At 41.3% G+C, this 19,234-nt stretch overlaps 2 protein-coding genes and 1 non-coding gene across 6 annotated transcripts in view; 1 reads left to right on the forward strand and 2 right to left on the reverse strand.

Annotated features, from left to right (window-relative positions):
• The window catches only part of LOC119176537 (AKT-interacting protein), an 83,751-nt gene extending 75,072 nt beyond the window's left edge, over nt 1-8,679 (forward strand). For all 3 annotated transcript variants that reach the window (XM_075877837.1, XM_075877836.1, XM_037427878.2), the window contains one exon: nt 7,365-8,679. In XM_075877837.1, coding sequence (XP_075733952.1) covers nt 7,365-7,466 — 102 coding nt within the window. In that variant the 3' untranslated portion in view covers nt 7,467-8,679. The remainder of the gene's footprint in view (nt 1-7,364) is intronic.
• Nucleotides 1,600-1,672, reverse strand: TRNAM-CAU (transfer RNA methionine (anticodon CAU)). The gene has a single exon. It is a non-coding gene; the product is annotated as a tRNA-Met (tRNA).
• Nucleotides 8,680-10,122: 1,443 nt separating the features above from the next.
• Nucleotides 10,123-19,234, reverse strand: part of LOC142775787 (uncharacterized) — a 51,968-nt gene continuing 42,856 nt past the window's right edge. For both annotated transcript variants that reach the window (XR_012887015.1, XM_075877840.1), the window contains one exon: nt 10,123-10,249. Coding sequence is in view for 1 of the 2 variants with exons in the window: in XM_075877840.1 (XP_075733955.1) it covers nt 10,199-10,249 (51 nt within the window). In the remaining variant the exon portion in view is untranslated. The remainder of the gene's footprint in view (nt 10,250-19,234) is intronic.

Here is a 19,234-nt window from a genome sequence, read left to right on the forward strand (position 1 = left end):
AAATTACCTATGTGTGTTCTTGCCGTTCCTGGATAGATATAAATTGTCAACCATCTGTAGCACATACCCACAGGCCGAAAGAGTTCAACGACATATGCGATGGGATTGTGACATTATTCATGTCAAGACCAGCGAGTCATATTTGACAAACCGTCTTGCCCTGCCATGCTAATTTTGGTCTATCCTGTGCAAATTGAGGCGAGCCCGCTGCCTTTGCACGGGCTTTGCCGCCTATTTCTGCTGTTCTCATGTCCTGACATGACTCCCCTCCTCCGTGGTCTGCTGCCTTTGGGAGAGCGAAAGTGATGTTTAGCCCCTTTCACCCAGTAGCAGATGTCGACTGTGGCGCCGTGCGCACAGTCTTTCCGGAGATTTCGTGCGCGCGTCGGGGGTGAGTGAGTTAGATCTCTCCGGGACGACTGAGGGTGAGCACGCATCTCTTTTCCGTCCGTCGACTCCTATTGTTTGGGGCTCGTCAGACTTTGCCAACGGCGCTTCGCGCTCGCAGCGAACGCTCACCTTTTGTTGCCCCTTTGCGAACGCTAGGCCGAAGAGCGGTACAGTGTCCTAGAGCATGGCCAGGTTACGCCGACACGTATCTCTCCGAAGCCAATGCGAGCGCCTTTGCTCTCGCTCGAGCAACTGGGCTTTTGTCTCGGTGCCCCCGTGAATCACTTTTACCTCGGAGAAGTGCTCGCACCCCTGTGTAGTACTTCTCGCTCGTGGCGTGAATAAGCCCGTTTGCTTTCTTTCCGCGCCTTTGCAACGAGCTCTTTACTGCGTTTGGGTGTTGCCGCAGACAATAAAGTGTTGCGACCTTGAGCAGTACCGTATTCTCGCCACGGCGATGGTTAACGCGTACCCTGTACCTCACTAAGACTGGACCCACACTAGTGGCCGTACTCCTTCGGGTACGTGTACACTACAACCCCAAGATAAGGGACTGATCACAAAAGCACCCAGACCTAGGTCGCTAGACAGACAGACACACGCATGCTCAAAGTGCTTGCAATACACAAAGAAATGCTTTGCATTTAAAAAACAGTAATCCATCTGAAATAACCAATCAGACCGCTTATTATTTGCTTTGGTGTGTAGTGCACAAAAAACTAGCACAGATAAATATTTGTAATTTATTGCCTGAGTGCTTCTTTGCAGCAGTTAAAGTTCATCTAATTGAAACCCAGGATAAAGCTTCAATATATTGCTGTTAAATGTAGACTCTGCTTTGTTGACATGAAATTATAAAAAGTTAAATATTTTATATATTGAGAATTTTATGATTATACCAAATATACTTATAATAATTATGCTGAAGTATAGTGGGGTTAAACTGTACTTTGCCGATATATATATATATATATATATATATATATATATATATATATATATATATATATATATATATATATATATATATATATATATATATATATATATATAAGGGAAAGAAGTGTATACTTAAGGGCTCGTTTTTCCGTGTTCCAACACAATATTAATGAGATATAACAGACAGTAATGCCAAGGAATGTATAGGGGAAGTTATTAAAACCAATGGAATGTAAATAAGAAGAAAGAAAAGTGGATGAAAAAATTACCAACTGTGAGCAGGAATCGAACCTACGACCTTCGAATTATGCGTTCAATGCTCTAACCACTGAGCTATCACAGCGGCCCTCCCTCCATCCACTTTTTTGGGTTTATCTGTGAATTTAGAAGTAGGAGTGACAGTCAGCGCCATCTATAGGCCAAACGACGAGTGTGAAAACACTCTTATGCGCATGTTTGGCGTCACGTAGCACGTGAACTTATTATGAGCCGGCAGCTGATTAATTGTCCCTCTTATACAACCTAAACACACCAAGTCTGCCAGTACGAGACCCTCGTTCAATGAAATAAGGGAAAGAAGTGTATACCTAAGGGCTCGTTTTTCCGTGTTCTAACACAATATTAATGAGATATAACAGACAGTAATGCCAAGGAATATATATATATATATATATATATATATATATATATATATATATATATATATATATGGGTGCTGATATATTGCTATAAGAGCCATGCTGGATGAACTCTTAAAAGGGAAAGAGAATTGAGCATGTTAAGGCAAGCCTTGCCAATTCTATTTAATATACTATAATCGTAGTATTTGAGATGCATTCAGTAATTGGCATGGTTTGTTTACATTTAGTGTGTTTGTGTGTGCATGAGTGTAATATGAAATACCTTCTTGGAACTACAGTTAGCATTACATAGTGACCTTCCAACCTCTTTTCTTGATACTTCAGTTAATCCTGCGGTTTCCAAGTGCAGAGGGAGGGCAAGTGCCCCTTTCATTCTGTCTTGCCAACACTCGTGTTCCTAAAGAATAACGTGATACCTATTGCTACCATTTGATGATACCACAACAATTGTATTTTGACTAAAATGGCTGTGGTTCTGTGTTCACACACAACATCATGTTTAGCAGGGGGCTTATAAAGTTAACAGCTTTGAAGGGCATTGAATTTATTTGCGGACTAGAAGAGAACGGAATCTTGATCTACCGTATGTTTGTACGACAACCTTTTTTTTTTAATCAGGTCATACTAGTGATATGAATAGCAGGATCCCACTTAATACTCGCTGCAGTCTGCAAGTTGTTTCACGAACATTATGATTGCCAGGTCGCGGGATCGAATCCCGGTCGGGCGGCTGCATTTTCGATGGAGGCGAAAATGCTGCAGGCCCGTGTGCTCAGATTTGGCACTAGTTGAAAAACCCCAAATGGTCGATATTTCCGGAGCCCTCCACTACGGTGTCTCTCATAATCGTATGGTGGTTTTGAGACATTAAACCTCTCATATCAGTCAAGATTATGATTGCATTATATTGTGAGCAGTCTTGCTTATAGTTATAAATGCAACATGAATGGCCATTCTGATGTGTGGTGCCCCATGAGTTCTAACACACCAAGTGGTGGTCAGGTTATTGTTTATATGTCACTCCTAGACACCGTGATCAATTCTTTTCTCATTTATTTCTTATCAAGAATTTTCCCTCTGGCAGATTTGATGCTCTCAGGCAGTATACAATGATTTATTGGTCAGTTGTCAGCTCATAAAAATCAACTGCCATGTCATGCCAGCCCCGCCGCGGTGGTCTAGTGGCTAAGGTACTCGGCTGCTGACCCGCAGGTCACGGGATCAAATCCCGGCTGCGGTGGCTGCATTTCCGATGGAGAAGGAAATGTAGGCCCGTGTTCTCAGATTTGAGTGCATGTTAAAGAACCCCAGGTGGTCGAAATTTCCGGAGCCCTCCACTACGACGTCTCTCATAATCAGATGGTGGTTTTGGGACGTTAAACCCCACATATCAATCAATCAATGTCATGCCATCTGCCAAAACAAATGTTATTCATGTGCAACCATGGCTATGAGTGGCACTGGCAAACACTCTCTGGGTTATGCGTGCAAGCGTGGTATTCTGTAAGTGTCCAGTAAATACACTGTCCATTTCATCCCGTTGTGATTGGCTAATTTTGAAAGTGGGCTGGAATCAACGGTGAACTCTGACTTCGATCTCTATCCCAGTGGTTCTCAAATGGGGGTCCGCGAAGCCATTTCAATGACATGCGAAACCCTCACATGCTTTCTATTATTTTTTTTTAAGTCACACTTTAACTCTGTTTAAGCGTGGCTGTGCCACATATTGATGAACTGTCTAATATAAAGTGATGTAGCACCTTTGTTTGATGTTTTTGGTAGCAATAAAAGGCACCTGCTACACGCTCCAGTTATGTTAATTTACCTATGTGCCCCCCCCCCCCTCCCTCCCCTTTGCAGCAAGGGGTCCCCCATCACTTCCACGAGTCCACAAGGGGTCCACAAATATTCATGGCTGAGAACCACTGCTCTATCTTATCGTAGCACACTGAAAAGGACAGTCCACTTCGTGGACACTTATAGAATACTACCCTGAAAATACCCGAGAAAGTGGAGCAGAGAATGGCCACCGCCATAGCTCAGTTGGCAGAGCTTCATATGTGTAATTTAAAGGTTGTGTGTTTTGTTTCCACTGCCTGCAAGTTCTTTCATTCACTTCCATATTGCTTGATCTCACAATTGCTACACTTCAATTAAAGACTAAAAATAGTGATACCTATGCTTTTCTTGGGTTTATTATTAGTTGGCTTCTTGTGATTGTATCTAACAAAATATGAGCACCTCAATGTATTTCCCTGTCTTCTCTCGTTCAATCCAGAGAGCTTTTATTTTGAGCATTTAACACCTCTCCTTGTTTAAAGGAGTACTGCCATTATTTTGAACTCGAGATAAATTGTCAGATAGATTCATGCGAATGCACGCATCACCTATAAACCTTAACGAATCACCTATAAACTATCACCAACCAATATAGCCTAGAACCTATTTAAACTAAAATTCAAAATGTGTGCCATGCAAAAGCAGATCAAATGGAGTACCCTTGTGACATTGACTTCGATTCGGTTTCAGTTATAACAACCAATCAACACCTACATTGCATCGCTAGCTAGTGTTGGCTATCATGGCCTTCACTTGTGCTCTCTCCCACAGCTCTCAGTGTGGTAATCACAAGCAGGTTTGCCAAATGTGGCTTGCCTGGTAAGTGTGTTGCTGTTTTATGCATTTATATGGCCAGTTGTATTTGCAACAAAAAGGGAGAGATGTGTCCAGTCTCTCTCAGCACTCTCTGAAAGCAAAAGTGCAACTGGACGCTGCGAGACTGTCACGTTATAATTAAATGTTGTGCATTTGAAAGAACCAAGTTTTGTAGTCGTGATTAGTGGGTTTATGATTGTAGTCATGATTAGTCAGATTGTGTTAGAAAAACTAGCCACCCTGTTTACAAGGTGTCTCCTGACGGGAAGAGTACCAGAGTCTTGGAAGGATGCTAACATCATCTTAATACATAAGGAAGGAGATGACAAGGACTTGAAGAATTACAGGCCGACCAGCTTGCTCTCTGTAGTATACATGATATTTACAATGGTAATTGCTAACAGAGTAAAGAAAACATTAGAATTCAATCAACCAAAGGAACAAGCCGGATTTCGAACAGGCTACTTAACAATCGACCACATTCATACTATCAATCAGGTAATAGAGAAATGCTCAGAATATGACCAACCACTATACATAGCCTTCGTAGATACGAGAAGGCGTTTGATTCAGTAGAAATATCAGCCGTCATGCAGACACTGTGGAATCAGGGCGTCGATGAAGTATATATAAACATCCTGGAAGAAATCTACAGGGATTCAACTGCTACCTTCATCATCATCATCATCAGCCTGACTACGTCCACTGCAGGACAAAGGCCTCTCCCATGTTCCGCCAGTTAATCCGGTCCTGTGTTTGCTGCTGCCAATTTATACCCGCAAACTTCTTAATCTCATCTGCCCACCTAACCTTCTGTCTCCCCCTAACTCGCTTGCCTCCTCTGGGAATCCAGTCAGTTACCCTTAATGACCAGTGGTTATCCTGTCTACGCGCTACATGCCTGGCCCATGTCCATTTTTTCTTCTTGATTTCAACTATGATATCCTTAACCCCCGTTTGTTCCCTAATCCACTCTGCTTTCTTTTTGTCTCTTAAGATTATATATTCCATTTTTCTTTCCATTGCTCGCTGCGTCGTCCTCAATTTAAGCTGAACCCTCTTTGTAAGTCTCCAGGTTTCTGCTCCGTAGCTTTGTACCAGCAAGATACAACTGTTATATACCTTCCTCTTAAGGGATAGTGGCAATCTACCTGTCATAATTTGAGAGTGCTTGCCAAATGTGCTCCACCCCATTCTTATTTTTCTAGTTACTTCAATTTCATGGTTCGGCTCCGCGGTTATGCCACCATTATGGTGGCAGTTGATCCCCTGTAGATTTCTTCCAGGATGTTTATATATACTTCATCGACGCCCTGATTCGCAGTGTCTGCATGACGGCTGATATTTCTACTGAATCAAACGCCTTCTCGTAATCTATGAAGGCTATGTATAGTGGTTGGTTCTATTCTGAGCATTTCTCTATTACCTGATTGATAGTATGAATGTGGTCGATTGTTGAGTAGCCTGTTCGAAATCCTGCTTTAGTTGATTGAATTCTAATGTTTTCTTTACTCTGTTAGCAATTACCTTTAGCTACCTTAGCACTTCATAAAGAAAGCAACAGAATACCAATCAAGAAGGGTGTAAGGCAGGGGGATACAATCTTCCCAATGCTATTTACCGCGTGCTTACAGGAGGTTTTCAGAGGCGTAGAATCGGAACAGTTAGGGATAAGAGTTAATGGAGAGTACCTTAGTAACCTGCGCTTCGCCGATGACATTGCATTGCTGAGTAACTCGGGGGATGAATTGCAACTCGTGATTACGGAGTTAGACAAGGAGAGCAGAAAGGTAGGTCTTAAAATGAATCTGCAGAAAACGAAAGTAATGTACAACAACCTCGGAAAAGAGCAGCGCTTTGAGAGCAGAAAGGTAGGTCTTAAAATGAATCTGCAGAAAACGAAAGTAATGTACAACAACCTCGGAAAAGAGCAGCGCTTTCAGATAGGTAATAGTGCACTTGAAGTTGTAAAAGACTATGTCTACTTAGGGCAGGTAATAACCCCGGAGCCGAACCACTAGATTGAAGTAACTAGAAGAATAAGAATGGGGTTGAGTACATTTGGCAAGCACTCTCAAGTTATGACAGGTAGATTGCCACTATCCCTCAAGAGGAAGGTATATAACAGCTGTATCTTTCTGGTACTTAGTTACAGAGCAGAAACCTGGAGACTTACAAAGAGGGTTCAGCTTAAATTGACGATGACGCAGCGAGCAATGGAAAGAAAAGTGGTAGGTGTAACCTTAAGAGACAAGAAGAGAGCAGAGTAGATTAGGGAACAAACGGGAGTTAAGGATATCATAGTTGAAATCAAGGAGAGGAAATGGACATGGGCCGGGCATGTAGCGCGTAGACAGGATAACCGCTGGTCATCAAGGGTAACTAACTGGATTCCCAGAGAAGGCAAGCGGGTTAGGGGGAGACGGAAGGTTAGGTGGGAAGATGAGATTAAAAAGTTTGCGGGTAGAAATTGGCAGCAGCAAGCACAGGACCGGGTTAACTGGCGGAACATGGGAGAGGCCTTTGTCCTGCAGTGGACGGAATCAGGCTGATGACGATGATAATGATTATTAGTGGCTACTTAACTGCTTATTGCATTAGGAAATGGATGTAAAACCTTTGTGTCACAAAAAAAGCTTCTGTGAAAACAGCTTGTGCATAAAGAAGTTCAAAATGAAAAGATGTTCATAAAAAACTTATGCTTGACAGTCACCTTGTTTCATATTTTTGGTGATGCAGTTTGGCACTGGTGAAGAAACAGTGGAGGGCTCTCCCAGTAGTGTTGGCTTGACCTGGGTCAAACGTGGCTGCATGCAAGCATTCTCCAAGACTGTGTCCTGACATCAACCGAATTGACATGCTCGTTTTGCTGAACTGCTTGTTTACTGTTGATATTTCTCCTTTCTTTGAAAGGCAGTTATTCATTTTGAGGTCTTTGTTAGGAAAGTTGTGCGTACATGTGCAGTGATTCTTCATGTAGTTGAAGATTGGGGTAATCACAATGCACTGGTTTATAATATTTGGAGTAAAACAGACAGCCAAAATGGTGGCAGAGCTATATTTTTACGTTTTAGATTGAATGATTTTTATTTTTTTGTGTGTGCTATGTGAATGTGAGAAAAGACTACCTGTGGTTAAAGTTTGTGCGCTTGACATGTGACCACAAATGGCACCGTGTTTGCTCTTTGTGCAAAAAAAAAGAAAAAAAAAGAAAAAGAAAGTAGCCATCAATGAAAGTAATTCAATTGGAAATTGTTCATTATTATAAGTTGCTTTTTTGATGAATTTTGCCTGGTATTAAAGTTATGCATAGAATTCATTAGTTTCTTAGAGTAAATATTGTGACATTTTATGTACTAAATGAATCATAAATTTGCATTGGTTGGGCCTATCACTATATTTCCAACATCTCATTGAAGACAAAGTGTGATTGCCACTTCATGTGTTTGTGCACATAGCTACATAATAAAACTTGTACTCTTCAGGCAAGGTACACACATGCGAAAACTTATTCGACTTGAAGTATTATTACTAGAAAAAATTTTATGTAACACCTAAGCAGTTTGCCAACACAAAAAAGGCATTGGTTGTGTAGATTCTATTAACTCATTGCCATAAAAGGCCTGACTTTAGAACAACATGAAAAAGTCTCATACAGATATGTTGTGATATTTTCATCGAGTTAATGCATAACACCACCATAATACCTAAATGTGTGATTATGAATAAGAAGCTGATGCCTTTCCTGCCATAGCTTGCAAAGTTTTTTGTATTGAGCAAGCGTGCATGTCAAATATACATGTACAGCCTGTTGCTAAAGTGTGAAGGCCAGTTTTCGTGTTGATTCAGTGCTTATAGTTTTCTGCACATTAAAAAAATAGCGAACCTGTTTTGGCATTAAGATGAAACATCAAGCCTGATGCCCATGAGTACAAGCAGAGCAGCTTGCATGGCAAGTGTGTTCGGATTCCCTTGCTTTGGGAGCAGCGATATTATTGTGCTTATAGAAGCTTCTTCTGCACATATGAACAAATAAATTGACGGAATCTTTTGACGTGTGTAGACTAGTGTTAGTACATGTTAGTATTACACACAATTCTGTGTACATGTTACAGCAGTGAACAAAAAGATATATATACTATACCTTTCTTTCTAAGCTATTGGTTACTGTTTGAATAAGATAAATACAATTTTTTTTCAACTTTACACACTTAATAACATGCTATATAACCTATGGTATGTGGCTACATTGCTGATGTCTTAATTATCTTGATTGCAGTTGCATTTTCTGCTGGATTTTTTTTATAAGCAATGCAGATCATTGAAACAGGGTAAGCACTGCTACATCCAGGGAGACATGGAGATGAAAAAGATGCTGCTAATTGCTGATACCGCGTTGCTCTATTTTCTACAAATTTTTATATTTTGGCTGCACCTATGACTTTTGTTGCAAGTGCACATGCATGTTTTTCTTTTCTGTGACTAACTTTCGTTCTTTGTCAAACTTGCAGCAGCATATCAGGCAATTTTTTTTTTCGGTCTTTTGCAACCTCTATCTCTCACTTTAGCATTACCACATTTTTGAACATACTGTACTTGGTTTTCTTGGGATATATTCTGCATCACATTATTTCTGTACAATGATTACAGTGCGAGTAATGCAACTATCAATGTTCAAGAGGCTGTTTTCTAAGGCTAGTTATCTAATATAATGTAGTCCCAACATTCCGAGTGTTTTAACTGAGAAGACTCTAATGGTAGAGATGTCATTTTCTTCGCTGCTGTAGGTTCATATGACATACTTTTTGAAGTTGAACCTGAATTGATGGTGCAAATGTTTAGAGAAAAGTAAAAAAGACACAAAAGACATGAAAAAGCGCGCACTTGCTACTAAATTTTATTCTTCAGAAAGCTTGGATTAAAAACCCTCAAGCATGTGCACCAAACCACAAAACGCAATTAATATTCTCTGAAAACACCACATGATCCAAACCTGTCATCTAAAAAACTATACTGAGTTTGATTAAAATTAACAGAAAGAGCGCTGAAACAAAAGTCACCAGCTTTCTGTATGTACAGCCAATTCCCGTGCCACCTTGTCTTTGATCTTCCATAAAAGGCATGCGTCGCCCAGAAGTGGTTTACACATGCAAGCCTTGCACGTGGAATGGGACTAGTATTATCATCCAGATCTCATTTGCCACATCACTGAATAATTTTCTGCATTAGTAATAACAGGGGGTTCCGACTCGACCCAGAACCCCGCAGGGAAGACGCGGAGCCAGAACAAGAACCGGGTTTATTCCGCTACGCCCCAGCCGCAACTGCCCGCTGCCAGCGGCTGCCGCGTGCCACCGAGTGCACCCGGGATTGGCATTGATGTGTTCAGGATTCTGTCCAGAGAACCGAAGCCAGCCATAGTCTCGGGGAGATGTCGAGGAGAGGAGCCCGGAGCTGTTAACAGTAACTTTTAATTACAATATTTACAGGTAGTGTGTTACATGATGGTGGTAGCATCATGGAAGCTCTCGAAGAAAGCATGATGGTAGCGTCTGCGAGCTTGTGAGAGCCTGTCAAGACCGCCTAGGCGCTCGCATTTTATGTCCTGGCCTTCCCAGGATTCCCTGCAGCAGAAACAATGGAGGCCAGGACAGTCAAATGAAGTTTGTGATCTTCACCTCCGCCCTCAAAAGGGAAAGGTGAAACGCCGCCTCCGTCCCAACTCACGAAAGGGGGAAGAGGCACGCCCAGTTCAGCCCATTGCGAGGGAGAAAACGCTGCACACCGTGCACGACACAGCACAGCCACAAAGACGTTGATTCTTACATTGAATTCAATTTCGTAGTCTGTTGCAGTGATGGGCATGCGGCGCCAGGCAGACCATAAATGGTGGAAACAGCGGTATTAGGCACCACAGAGAACGTGAGAAATGCATCCGCAGACGGTTCTCAGTCGATTGGCTTATTGTCCGCGGCACGCCGACGAACAGAGACCCACAAAGATAACCACCCTTTTTAAGTCGTTTTGACTGTAAACAGCCCTTCATCGGTTGCCAGTCGGACGGGTAAGTTCAAAGGGTTCTACACGGGGAGATGGTTGCACAGCGAAATTCCAAGTAGGCTTGCGTGTCGTCGCTTATGGTTCACCTCTGGGAGTGCTGTCCCGCTACCGTCTCACGTCCGAGCGGTGCCATGTCAGGAAGGTCGATCACAAAAAATGCCGTTGCAGCGAAAAAATCGCTTTGTTCGCAACCGCTGCTAATGGCGGTTTCGTTTCACATGGACCGCGAACGGTCCGTGATTGTCGCTCTGCGACTGAAGCGACTTCTTTCTGGCAGACACCGCAGAATTTTTCGAACGTAATGTAATGATTTGTGCTTTATTATATCATTACGTTTCTATAAATGGGAACGAAGGGCCCACGTGTTTCGACGTTTAAGAACACTTCTTAATGCAAATTAATGTTAAAACGCACAGCATCGGCCATTGACACTATTTCGATGGGTCCCGACCAAAAATTGCTCCCGCCGTTGTGACCAGAGCGAAATTCCCAACATGTTTGAAGCTTGCCGCGGACCGCTGCGACGTGAGCGAACTGGCCTTTTTTCCGCTGCGAGCGAATTGGCGCACTGAAAATCGCTACTTTTTGTGTCATGTGAAACGGCCTTAACGGCATCCTCTTCTGCTATCTGCAGGCTCGCTACAGTGTCTAGAAGTATATTTCTAGACACTGTAGGCTCGCGGCCGCCGCTCCCATACTGCCCCCTATCCTTCGGCGAAAGTGGAAAGGTGGGCGTGAAGCATGACTGCGAAAACTGTGCGCCGCTACCGCCTGGTTTCCTTGCGTCGCTTGGCGCCGCCGCGCCATGCAGGCCGCGCGGCGCTGGCGCGCCACAATTGGCCTTTTTTTTTTCTTTTTTTATCATGACATCGCGGCCAATGCGCTAACCTGCTCTGGCCACACCAGTCGTCCCCGCTTTCACCAAAACGGCAAAAGTCTGCGACTGTTTTCACATCCCAGTGTCCTCGGTGATCGGCAAGCGCACTGCTGATGCCAATTGCGAAGTACACAGTTTCAGCGTAAAATTTCATACCACAAAACCTAGAGGGGATCTGGTGCTGGTGTCTGCGTGAGTAGAAGTTGTTGTTGGGCTAGTTAGTAGATTATTGGAAAAAATTAATTTGAGCGCAAACACATCATGCATGCACAAACACAGCGCTGTGCGTGTTTGCTGCCTGGGTGTGTGCGTGCGAATGTGTCATGTGTTTGCTCTCAAGTTAATTTTTTGAAATGTCTACGTGGGGCACACGAGGCTGACTGAACGGCGTTTCGACCACCATAGCTTGGAATTGAGGAACCCAGCCTCCAAAAAACACATGACGACAACAAGCCCCAGCGTGTGTGGTTGTCTTATTTGTCTTATTGTGTGTGCATTTTATGAACGCTGGATTCCTAGATTCCAAGCTATGTACCCAAAGGCTAGACACCAGACACCAATGGAATTGATGGAAAGTAGAAACTTTGCATCTGCTTCGGGTGGATTTACTTCTTGGCATTTGCGGCGCCCGTTCACCGAGAATAAAACAAAGTGACATGAACTTATCCTCAATAAAGACTTGCTTCATTCTTCCAAATGCAAAGCTGATTGCAGGAATTCTGCGTGACCTCGATATTGACCCAAAACTGTGACAAATTCAACCGAACTGGGGTATTATACACTGTTAGGAATTCTTCTCGATATTCGGCGCTAGCAAATAATGACGAAATTTTTGGAAATGGTGAAAATAAACGTGCGTTTGGAACTCGGAATATGCATAATCAATTTATAGAAATAAAAATACTGTATAGAACAGTTACTAATGAACACACTTTTTTATACTAATGGCAGGCATGCGTGCTCATGCGCAAAAAAATTTTGAAAGCAGTGGTTCGTATACAGCGGATCTTTCGCTCCGCTGTAAAGACCATTAAGTGCGTAGGTGAAGAGATCTTTTTAACGCCGGAAGGTTCAGCGGATCATTGAGGGGCTTTGCTTTGCTTTGCTATCCTAGATACATGGCACGTACCCACTTTGGGGGATTGGCCAAGAATGCAGCGTAGACTGGTAAATGTAGTTTTAGGTAAGCTATGAAATTTGAAACCAAACATAAAGATATAAAAGTGGCAAATATACGAAAAATATTCAATTTAACCACAAGTAATATGCTTTTGAGCCTGTATACCAGACTGCCGTAATAACCTGACGGGAATAATTTTGAAAACTAAGGTTTCAACCAAACTCAATGACGAATAATTTTAAATACCAGGTTAAAATGGCACTCGTTGAGTATTTATGATGAAATTACACACGGCATCAAAGGCATCCCTGTGGCAGTATCCCAAGCCTGAGGCACCGAAGCTTAAAATATTTTACTCCGACAAGGTCAAGCCTATTTTTGTAAAAGGAGTAATTGGAAATCAGGTTCTAATACAAGAATATCTTGCACATGTAAAAAAAAAAGTGCGATATTTTTCAGTTTTCCGCAGAATTGGCAGAGGGGTAATATCGTCAGCCCAGCCCTGTACCCATAAAAGTTTAATGGGGGAACACGACATCGAAATCTGGTGATCATCACTTCCGATTGTCGAGAATGACTCCACTGCGATTTCTATATTTTAGGTGATTATATTCCGTCCACGTGGTTATTGCTTCCATCTTATCTGTGTAGATAGCTGATCTTCTAAATCTGACTGCGGTGAAGTATTCTACCACCTTGAGAACCTGATTTATTGGGAGATCTAGCGATGAGCGGGCTAAGGCGTCGGCCATTTCATTTAATGTTAACCCACAGTGACCTGGTACCCATACTAACTTTAGGTACTTCAGCTGAGACGGAACTAAAGATTGTAACGTCTAATGGCACGAGAGGTATGAGAAGTTGTAAGAGCTGTGCATACCGATAGCGAATCAATAATTATTATTGCTCTGTTCTCGTTCCGCGGACGTTTTCTCAGTGCCAAGATGACTGCCATTAGCTCCGCTTCAAAAACAGGAGTGAAATCGGGTAGCCTCACAGCAAATGACCAGCAAAGTGATTGGGAGAATATTCCTATGCCTGCCCTGTCCTCAATGACGGAAGCATCTGTGGCTATTATGTTACATGTCGGTGTATGCTGTAGGAAATCCGCTAGCCTGTTCTCTAAGAATTTGCAGGATTGAAATTTAGAATGTGGAGGAAAGATCTCATCATATTCTATATTAAGAATATAGTTTGAGATATCAGATGCAATTACGTCACTAATGTTGACATTTATACTTGTCAGTTTCTTTTGTACATAGATTATCTGCAGTGTATGAAAACGAGGCCAATGAGCGAGAAAGAACGAATCTGGATCACTGATGAAAACGTATTCAGCTCTTGTCACTGGTAAGCTGTAAAATTTTAGAAATGTCTGTACTGTTAACAAGTGGAATCGACAGAGCAATGTAGGAAGACGCGCTTCCTGATAAATAACGTTAATTGCTGTAAACTTAGGGGGGCCCCAGTCACAAGCGCAGAGCTTCCCGCTCCAAGAGAACTAACCGCTTAGTTTTGTACGCTGGTCCTTCTGAAAACAAGACACATCCGACTTCTAATATTGGGCGCATATACCTTTTGTATAACATTAACATGGTGTCTCTACGTACGCTAAATTTGCGATTACTCATTCTTCGCAGTAAGCCTAAAGCCCGTTGAGCTTTAGCCACAGTGTACTCTATATGTAGGCTCCAGTTAAGTTTTTCATTGTACAAAACACCCAAATATTTAAGGGAGTCTACTTGCGGAATGGGTTCCTGATTATATACAATGTTGATTGAAATGGAATCGGCTATGGGAAACGCCAAGAGAGCGCTCTTTCTTACAATCAAAGCCATTGAAATTGACTGCAGCCATCTTGCTAGCATGTTCAAGTATATTTGTAATTTTTGCTGTAGAGCATAAATATCATTGTCAGCAGAAAAGAAGGCTATATCATCAGCATATACATAGACACAGATATCCTGGCAGTTCGGTATGGAACTCATCAGTATATTAAATAGAAGAGGTGAAAGAACTGCTCCTTGGGGAACACCATGATTCTGTTTGTATCTAGATGATGAGCATCCATTCTTGACACAATAAAATTCCCGTGAGGTCAAAAACTCTGCTAACCACGCCGTCATGTACTGTGGCAAGTTTAAAGTCATCGGTGTATTCAGCAAAATCGAATGTTCAACGCTATCACAGACTTTTGCAATGTCAAGAGTCACTATATAGTGCCGCGTATTGTCTTCTTTTTTTTAGCAAGCTGTATTCGGCTCTTTAAGTCTGCATGGGAACACCAGATTGAACAATTGGATCTAAAGCCAATTTGTTAAGGTTTTAGTATTGACTTGCCTTCTATCCAACTAGTGATCCTACTATGCAGAACCCTCTCTATGAGTTTGACCATGTTAGAAGTTAAGGATATAGGTCTTATATTTCCCATGGTGAATCCTGATGCCTGTTTCTTAGGTATTGGAATAACCTTCGCTATTTTCCAATCATAAGGAATCCATGCATGCTTTAGAGAATAATTTATAACATTCAGAATTTCACAGGGAGATGTTTTAAATAATATTTGGATCATAGGTACTGTAATTCTATCCGGGCCCGGGGCTGAAAAAGGTAACTGCCTTATCACGTAGGATAGTTCCGACATTGAAACTTCTTCAAAATCAGCCTGGTTTGTACGAATTTGCCACCTGGTAGGTACAGTTGATGTAAATCTACTTTCTAAGCCTTTAGCGAATAAATCCAGAGCTTTAGTGATTTGCTCGGATGATAGAAGTTCATATTCCGAATTTACTGGTGATGGCAGAATCTTCCTTCTTCTCATGTATCCAAACGGTGCTTTCTTATTTTTCGGTTTTGAGAGGAAGTTTTAATATCTACGATAATATTCCTCTTTTGCTCTAGCGACTGTGCGTTTAAAATTAACTGCTATAAATTTATAATCAGACCAGTTTTTAGGGGGATAGATTGTGAATAAGCTGCTGCCAAGCTACCTGGTGAGGGCGGTGATCTCGTGTGCAATCTTCATTCCACCAAGGACTAGAGGGCGCCCTTTCGGCCGACTCAACAGTAAATTCAGCTCGTTCATAGGCTCTTTTAATAATTGCATTCAACTTCATCACTTTGCAATCATTACTCTCGTCGGAGGAAGTCGATAAAGATGATGTTAGGTTATCTCTAAATTTTTTGTAGTTCACAAAGACTCTGACCTGAGGGCGAAAAGGGGTTCTCGGGCAAGAAATTTCAAAACTTATAGGAAAATGATCACTACTTGTGGCACAGTCCAGCGCTGCCCAGGACGAGCTTGAAATACTCGAGCTTACGAAACTTGAATCTAAGTGACGGTAGTTATAGCGCGAGAACAAAACGACGACACAGAGACAAGAAGGACACGAAAGACACAAGCACTAACTTCCAACTGAGTTTATTGTGCAGAGCACGAAAATATATAGAGGAGACAGTAACCATGTGACAAAAACCATATGGCACAAAGAGCAGAACATGAGTAAGAGAAAAAACAACAAAAAACAAGAGCACAGAAAAACGGCAAAGAAAAATCTATAAGAAAACGAAATGCAGCACATGGCACGCAATACACAATAATTTCTCGAAGTGAGCTGAAAATTGCTCTCTTGGCAAATGATTCCACAAGATCAGAAAGCACGCGCGACGTATTTTTTTCCCCGTGCCTTCTCTCCCTGCTTAGCTTCCAGCGCTCTCATCGGGACGAGAAGAGAGAATGCGCTTACAAATTGCGGCAAATCTCGGAGACTCCACGCATACTAAACGGATTCTAAAAAGCTTTGCGGCATTGAATTCATGAGGCAATAAGCTTTTTTAGTGAATGCATTCCATAGCTACTTGAAAAAGTGTTGCATAACTCCTTTTCATTTTGTTAAGATCAATTCAATTTATTAAGCTTAAAAGCTTGTTATGACAGCTTATATTATATGCTCTAAGTATAATACATCTTTAAATGTTTTGTATTTGAAGGGTTGAGACTTGCATCCTGCCGAAAGTCAAGTCCTGCTACTACTCAAAGTTGTTGTGAGTTCCTTTGAACGAAAAGAAATAGGACTTTTGTACAGAGGCTCAATTTCAGTTTTTAAAAGTTTTAATATTGTGCAAGTTAGTTTGATAATGTTAATGATAAGTTAGTTTGATATTGTGCATTATGTTTGATAATGTCTAAAGCAATATATCATCAGTAGCAGTGCTCTAGCAATAGAGACTAAGGTAAATGTAGGACACTATGCGCCACCAGTGGGACGCTTTGGAATGTGCCCGATCACATCAAGAGTCCAGAGTACAAATTATCACTGGTATTCAAGCTAGTTATGATTTAAAAAAAAAAGAAGCAGTGCATGACATAACAGAATTCTGCTTGTGTGTTTGATTCATTAAAAGAAGAAGAGGGAGATAATTTGACCTTGCAGTGAAGAACGCAAAAGTTGTGCAAAAGTTTCGTTTCTGCAGGGCTGCACCTCGCTTGCGAGGGTGCATCTCAGTGGTAGTTTCGTTATCACATAGTACTGTGTGTGCCTTGCGCACTCATGAAAGTTGCCCTAACGGAAAGTTAAAAAAAAAAAAAAAAAGCCACATACATGTGTAGTGTAATATGCCCTTCAGAGCAAAAACACCAGAGCCAGCTGCTGGGCAGTAAAGGCAAGCAACGCTTGGCCAGGCAAATGTCATGAAGCCCTTTCAGGCGTGCGATTCAAATTGTGCTAATGCTGTGCCAACCACTAAAAAATAATTTTTTTTTTCAAAATAAGCATTTCCTTGGGACAAAATAAGCACTACGAGGTTTCTCAAACACTAATCCAACAATCAATGACAACTTAAAATTTGACTTTGATGTCCCTTTAAGAACCAATTATCTCGCAGCTTGTGAAAAAACTTGCTAAAATTTATGAGTCGACATGGTACTTCATTCAGCAAACTCACAGGACAGCAGTACTGCAGCATCAATACTCAGGAATTGAAAATATATAATAAACCAAACACAGAATATCTGTATGCAACTAGGATATGTTGCTCTATGTACGAAGCCATATAAGGTGACGATTGCTTTCTTTGCCTACATTGAAGGCATGCGACATGCAGCAATATACATCCAAAATTTATGCAGCAAGCTTAGTGAGTTGGTAAGCTAACATGTTCAGGCATGCAATACAGCACAGACAAAGGACAAAGAAACAGATCACACGAGCGCTGACTCACAAGTAAAAAATTTTGCGTGCACTAGCAACAAACAGGAATGCTCAACACCACGTATGCAGAATCATATTCGATAACATTGAATATAACTCACCTATTCACAAAGCTGACGCCTTCAGTTCCTACTTTTTTTAGCGTTGACTCACCTTTTCCCACACAAATCACACCACTTAGATGCCTCTCACTATTTTTTTTCTTTCCCACTACTCCTGAAGAAATATATGGTGTCATACAACACCTCGAATTCATCAGTGCAGGAATTGAAGAAGTCCTGCCTGCTCATATCAAATTAATTTTACACTTAATTTTTGACATTGTGTGTTTCATTACGAATTTGATATTCAAAACTGGCATGTTACCTAATGAGCTTAAATGCAGTGAATTACCACAGTTTTTAAAGAAGGTTATAGCACAATAATTCATAATTACCGACCCATTTGCATTCTGCCCTTTTTTGGTAAAGTTCTCAGGAAGTTAACTGGAGTGCGCCTATCATATTACCTTAATAAATTTAATATTCTGTCACCTCATCAGTACGGCTCTTGTGATCATTTCTCTACTCATCTGGCACTCATTCATCTAACTGATCAACTAAAAAAATCGTTGAGGCAGGTTTATTTCCATGATCAGTATTCATCGATCTAACAAAAGCATTCGACAGCTTCAATCATAGTATTCTCTTTACTAAACTTGAAGCAATCAGTGTATGTGGCCCTATAGAGTTACTAAATATCTACCAACATAACCGCGTTCAACTTGTGTCAATTTCTAATGTATATTCTAAAGAATTATCTACGAAAATCCCTCAAAAATCCATTTTGGGAATACTCCTATTTTTTATCTATATTGATGATCTATATTAATGATTTGAATTTAATTGCCTGTCCTACACTAATTCCATTCTGATGTCGATGACACTACGATACTTACATCTAAGAAAAACATTTCACTTCTCGTTGAGAAGCTAAGCACTGACTTGAGGAATGTTTCAAGTTGGTGCAGTGTGAATTTGTTTACTATTAATGCAACCATGGCTAAATTTGTATTTTCATTGCATCAAAAATATTCAGCATCCTTTCCTTCTTTAACTTTTGGCTTGCACTCGATTCCTCCCAGTCTCTGCTAATCTTTTCTTGGAATTTCTATTGACTCTTACTTGAATACATAATCATATTTCCCACATCAAAAATAAAATAGCATACAGTATCTGTACTCTAATTAAAAATCATCCATATGTCACACGTGCCACATAACTGTCACTCTTCTACTTCCTTGTTCATTCCCATATTAATTATGGCATAATGTTCTGGGGTAACACCTGAAACACTCATTTGG

The sequence above is a fragment of the Rhipicephalus microplus genome, chromosome X, assembly GCF_043290135.1.
Source record: "Rhipicephalus microplus isolate Deutch F79 chromosome X, USDA_Rmic, whole genome shotgun sequence".
Lineage (NCBI taxonomy): Eukaryota > Metazoa > Arthropoda > Arachnida > Ixodida > Ixodidae > Rhipicephalus > Rhipicephalus microplus.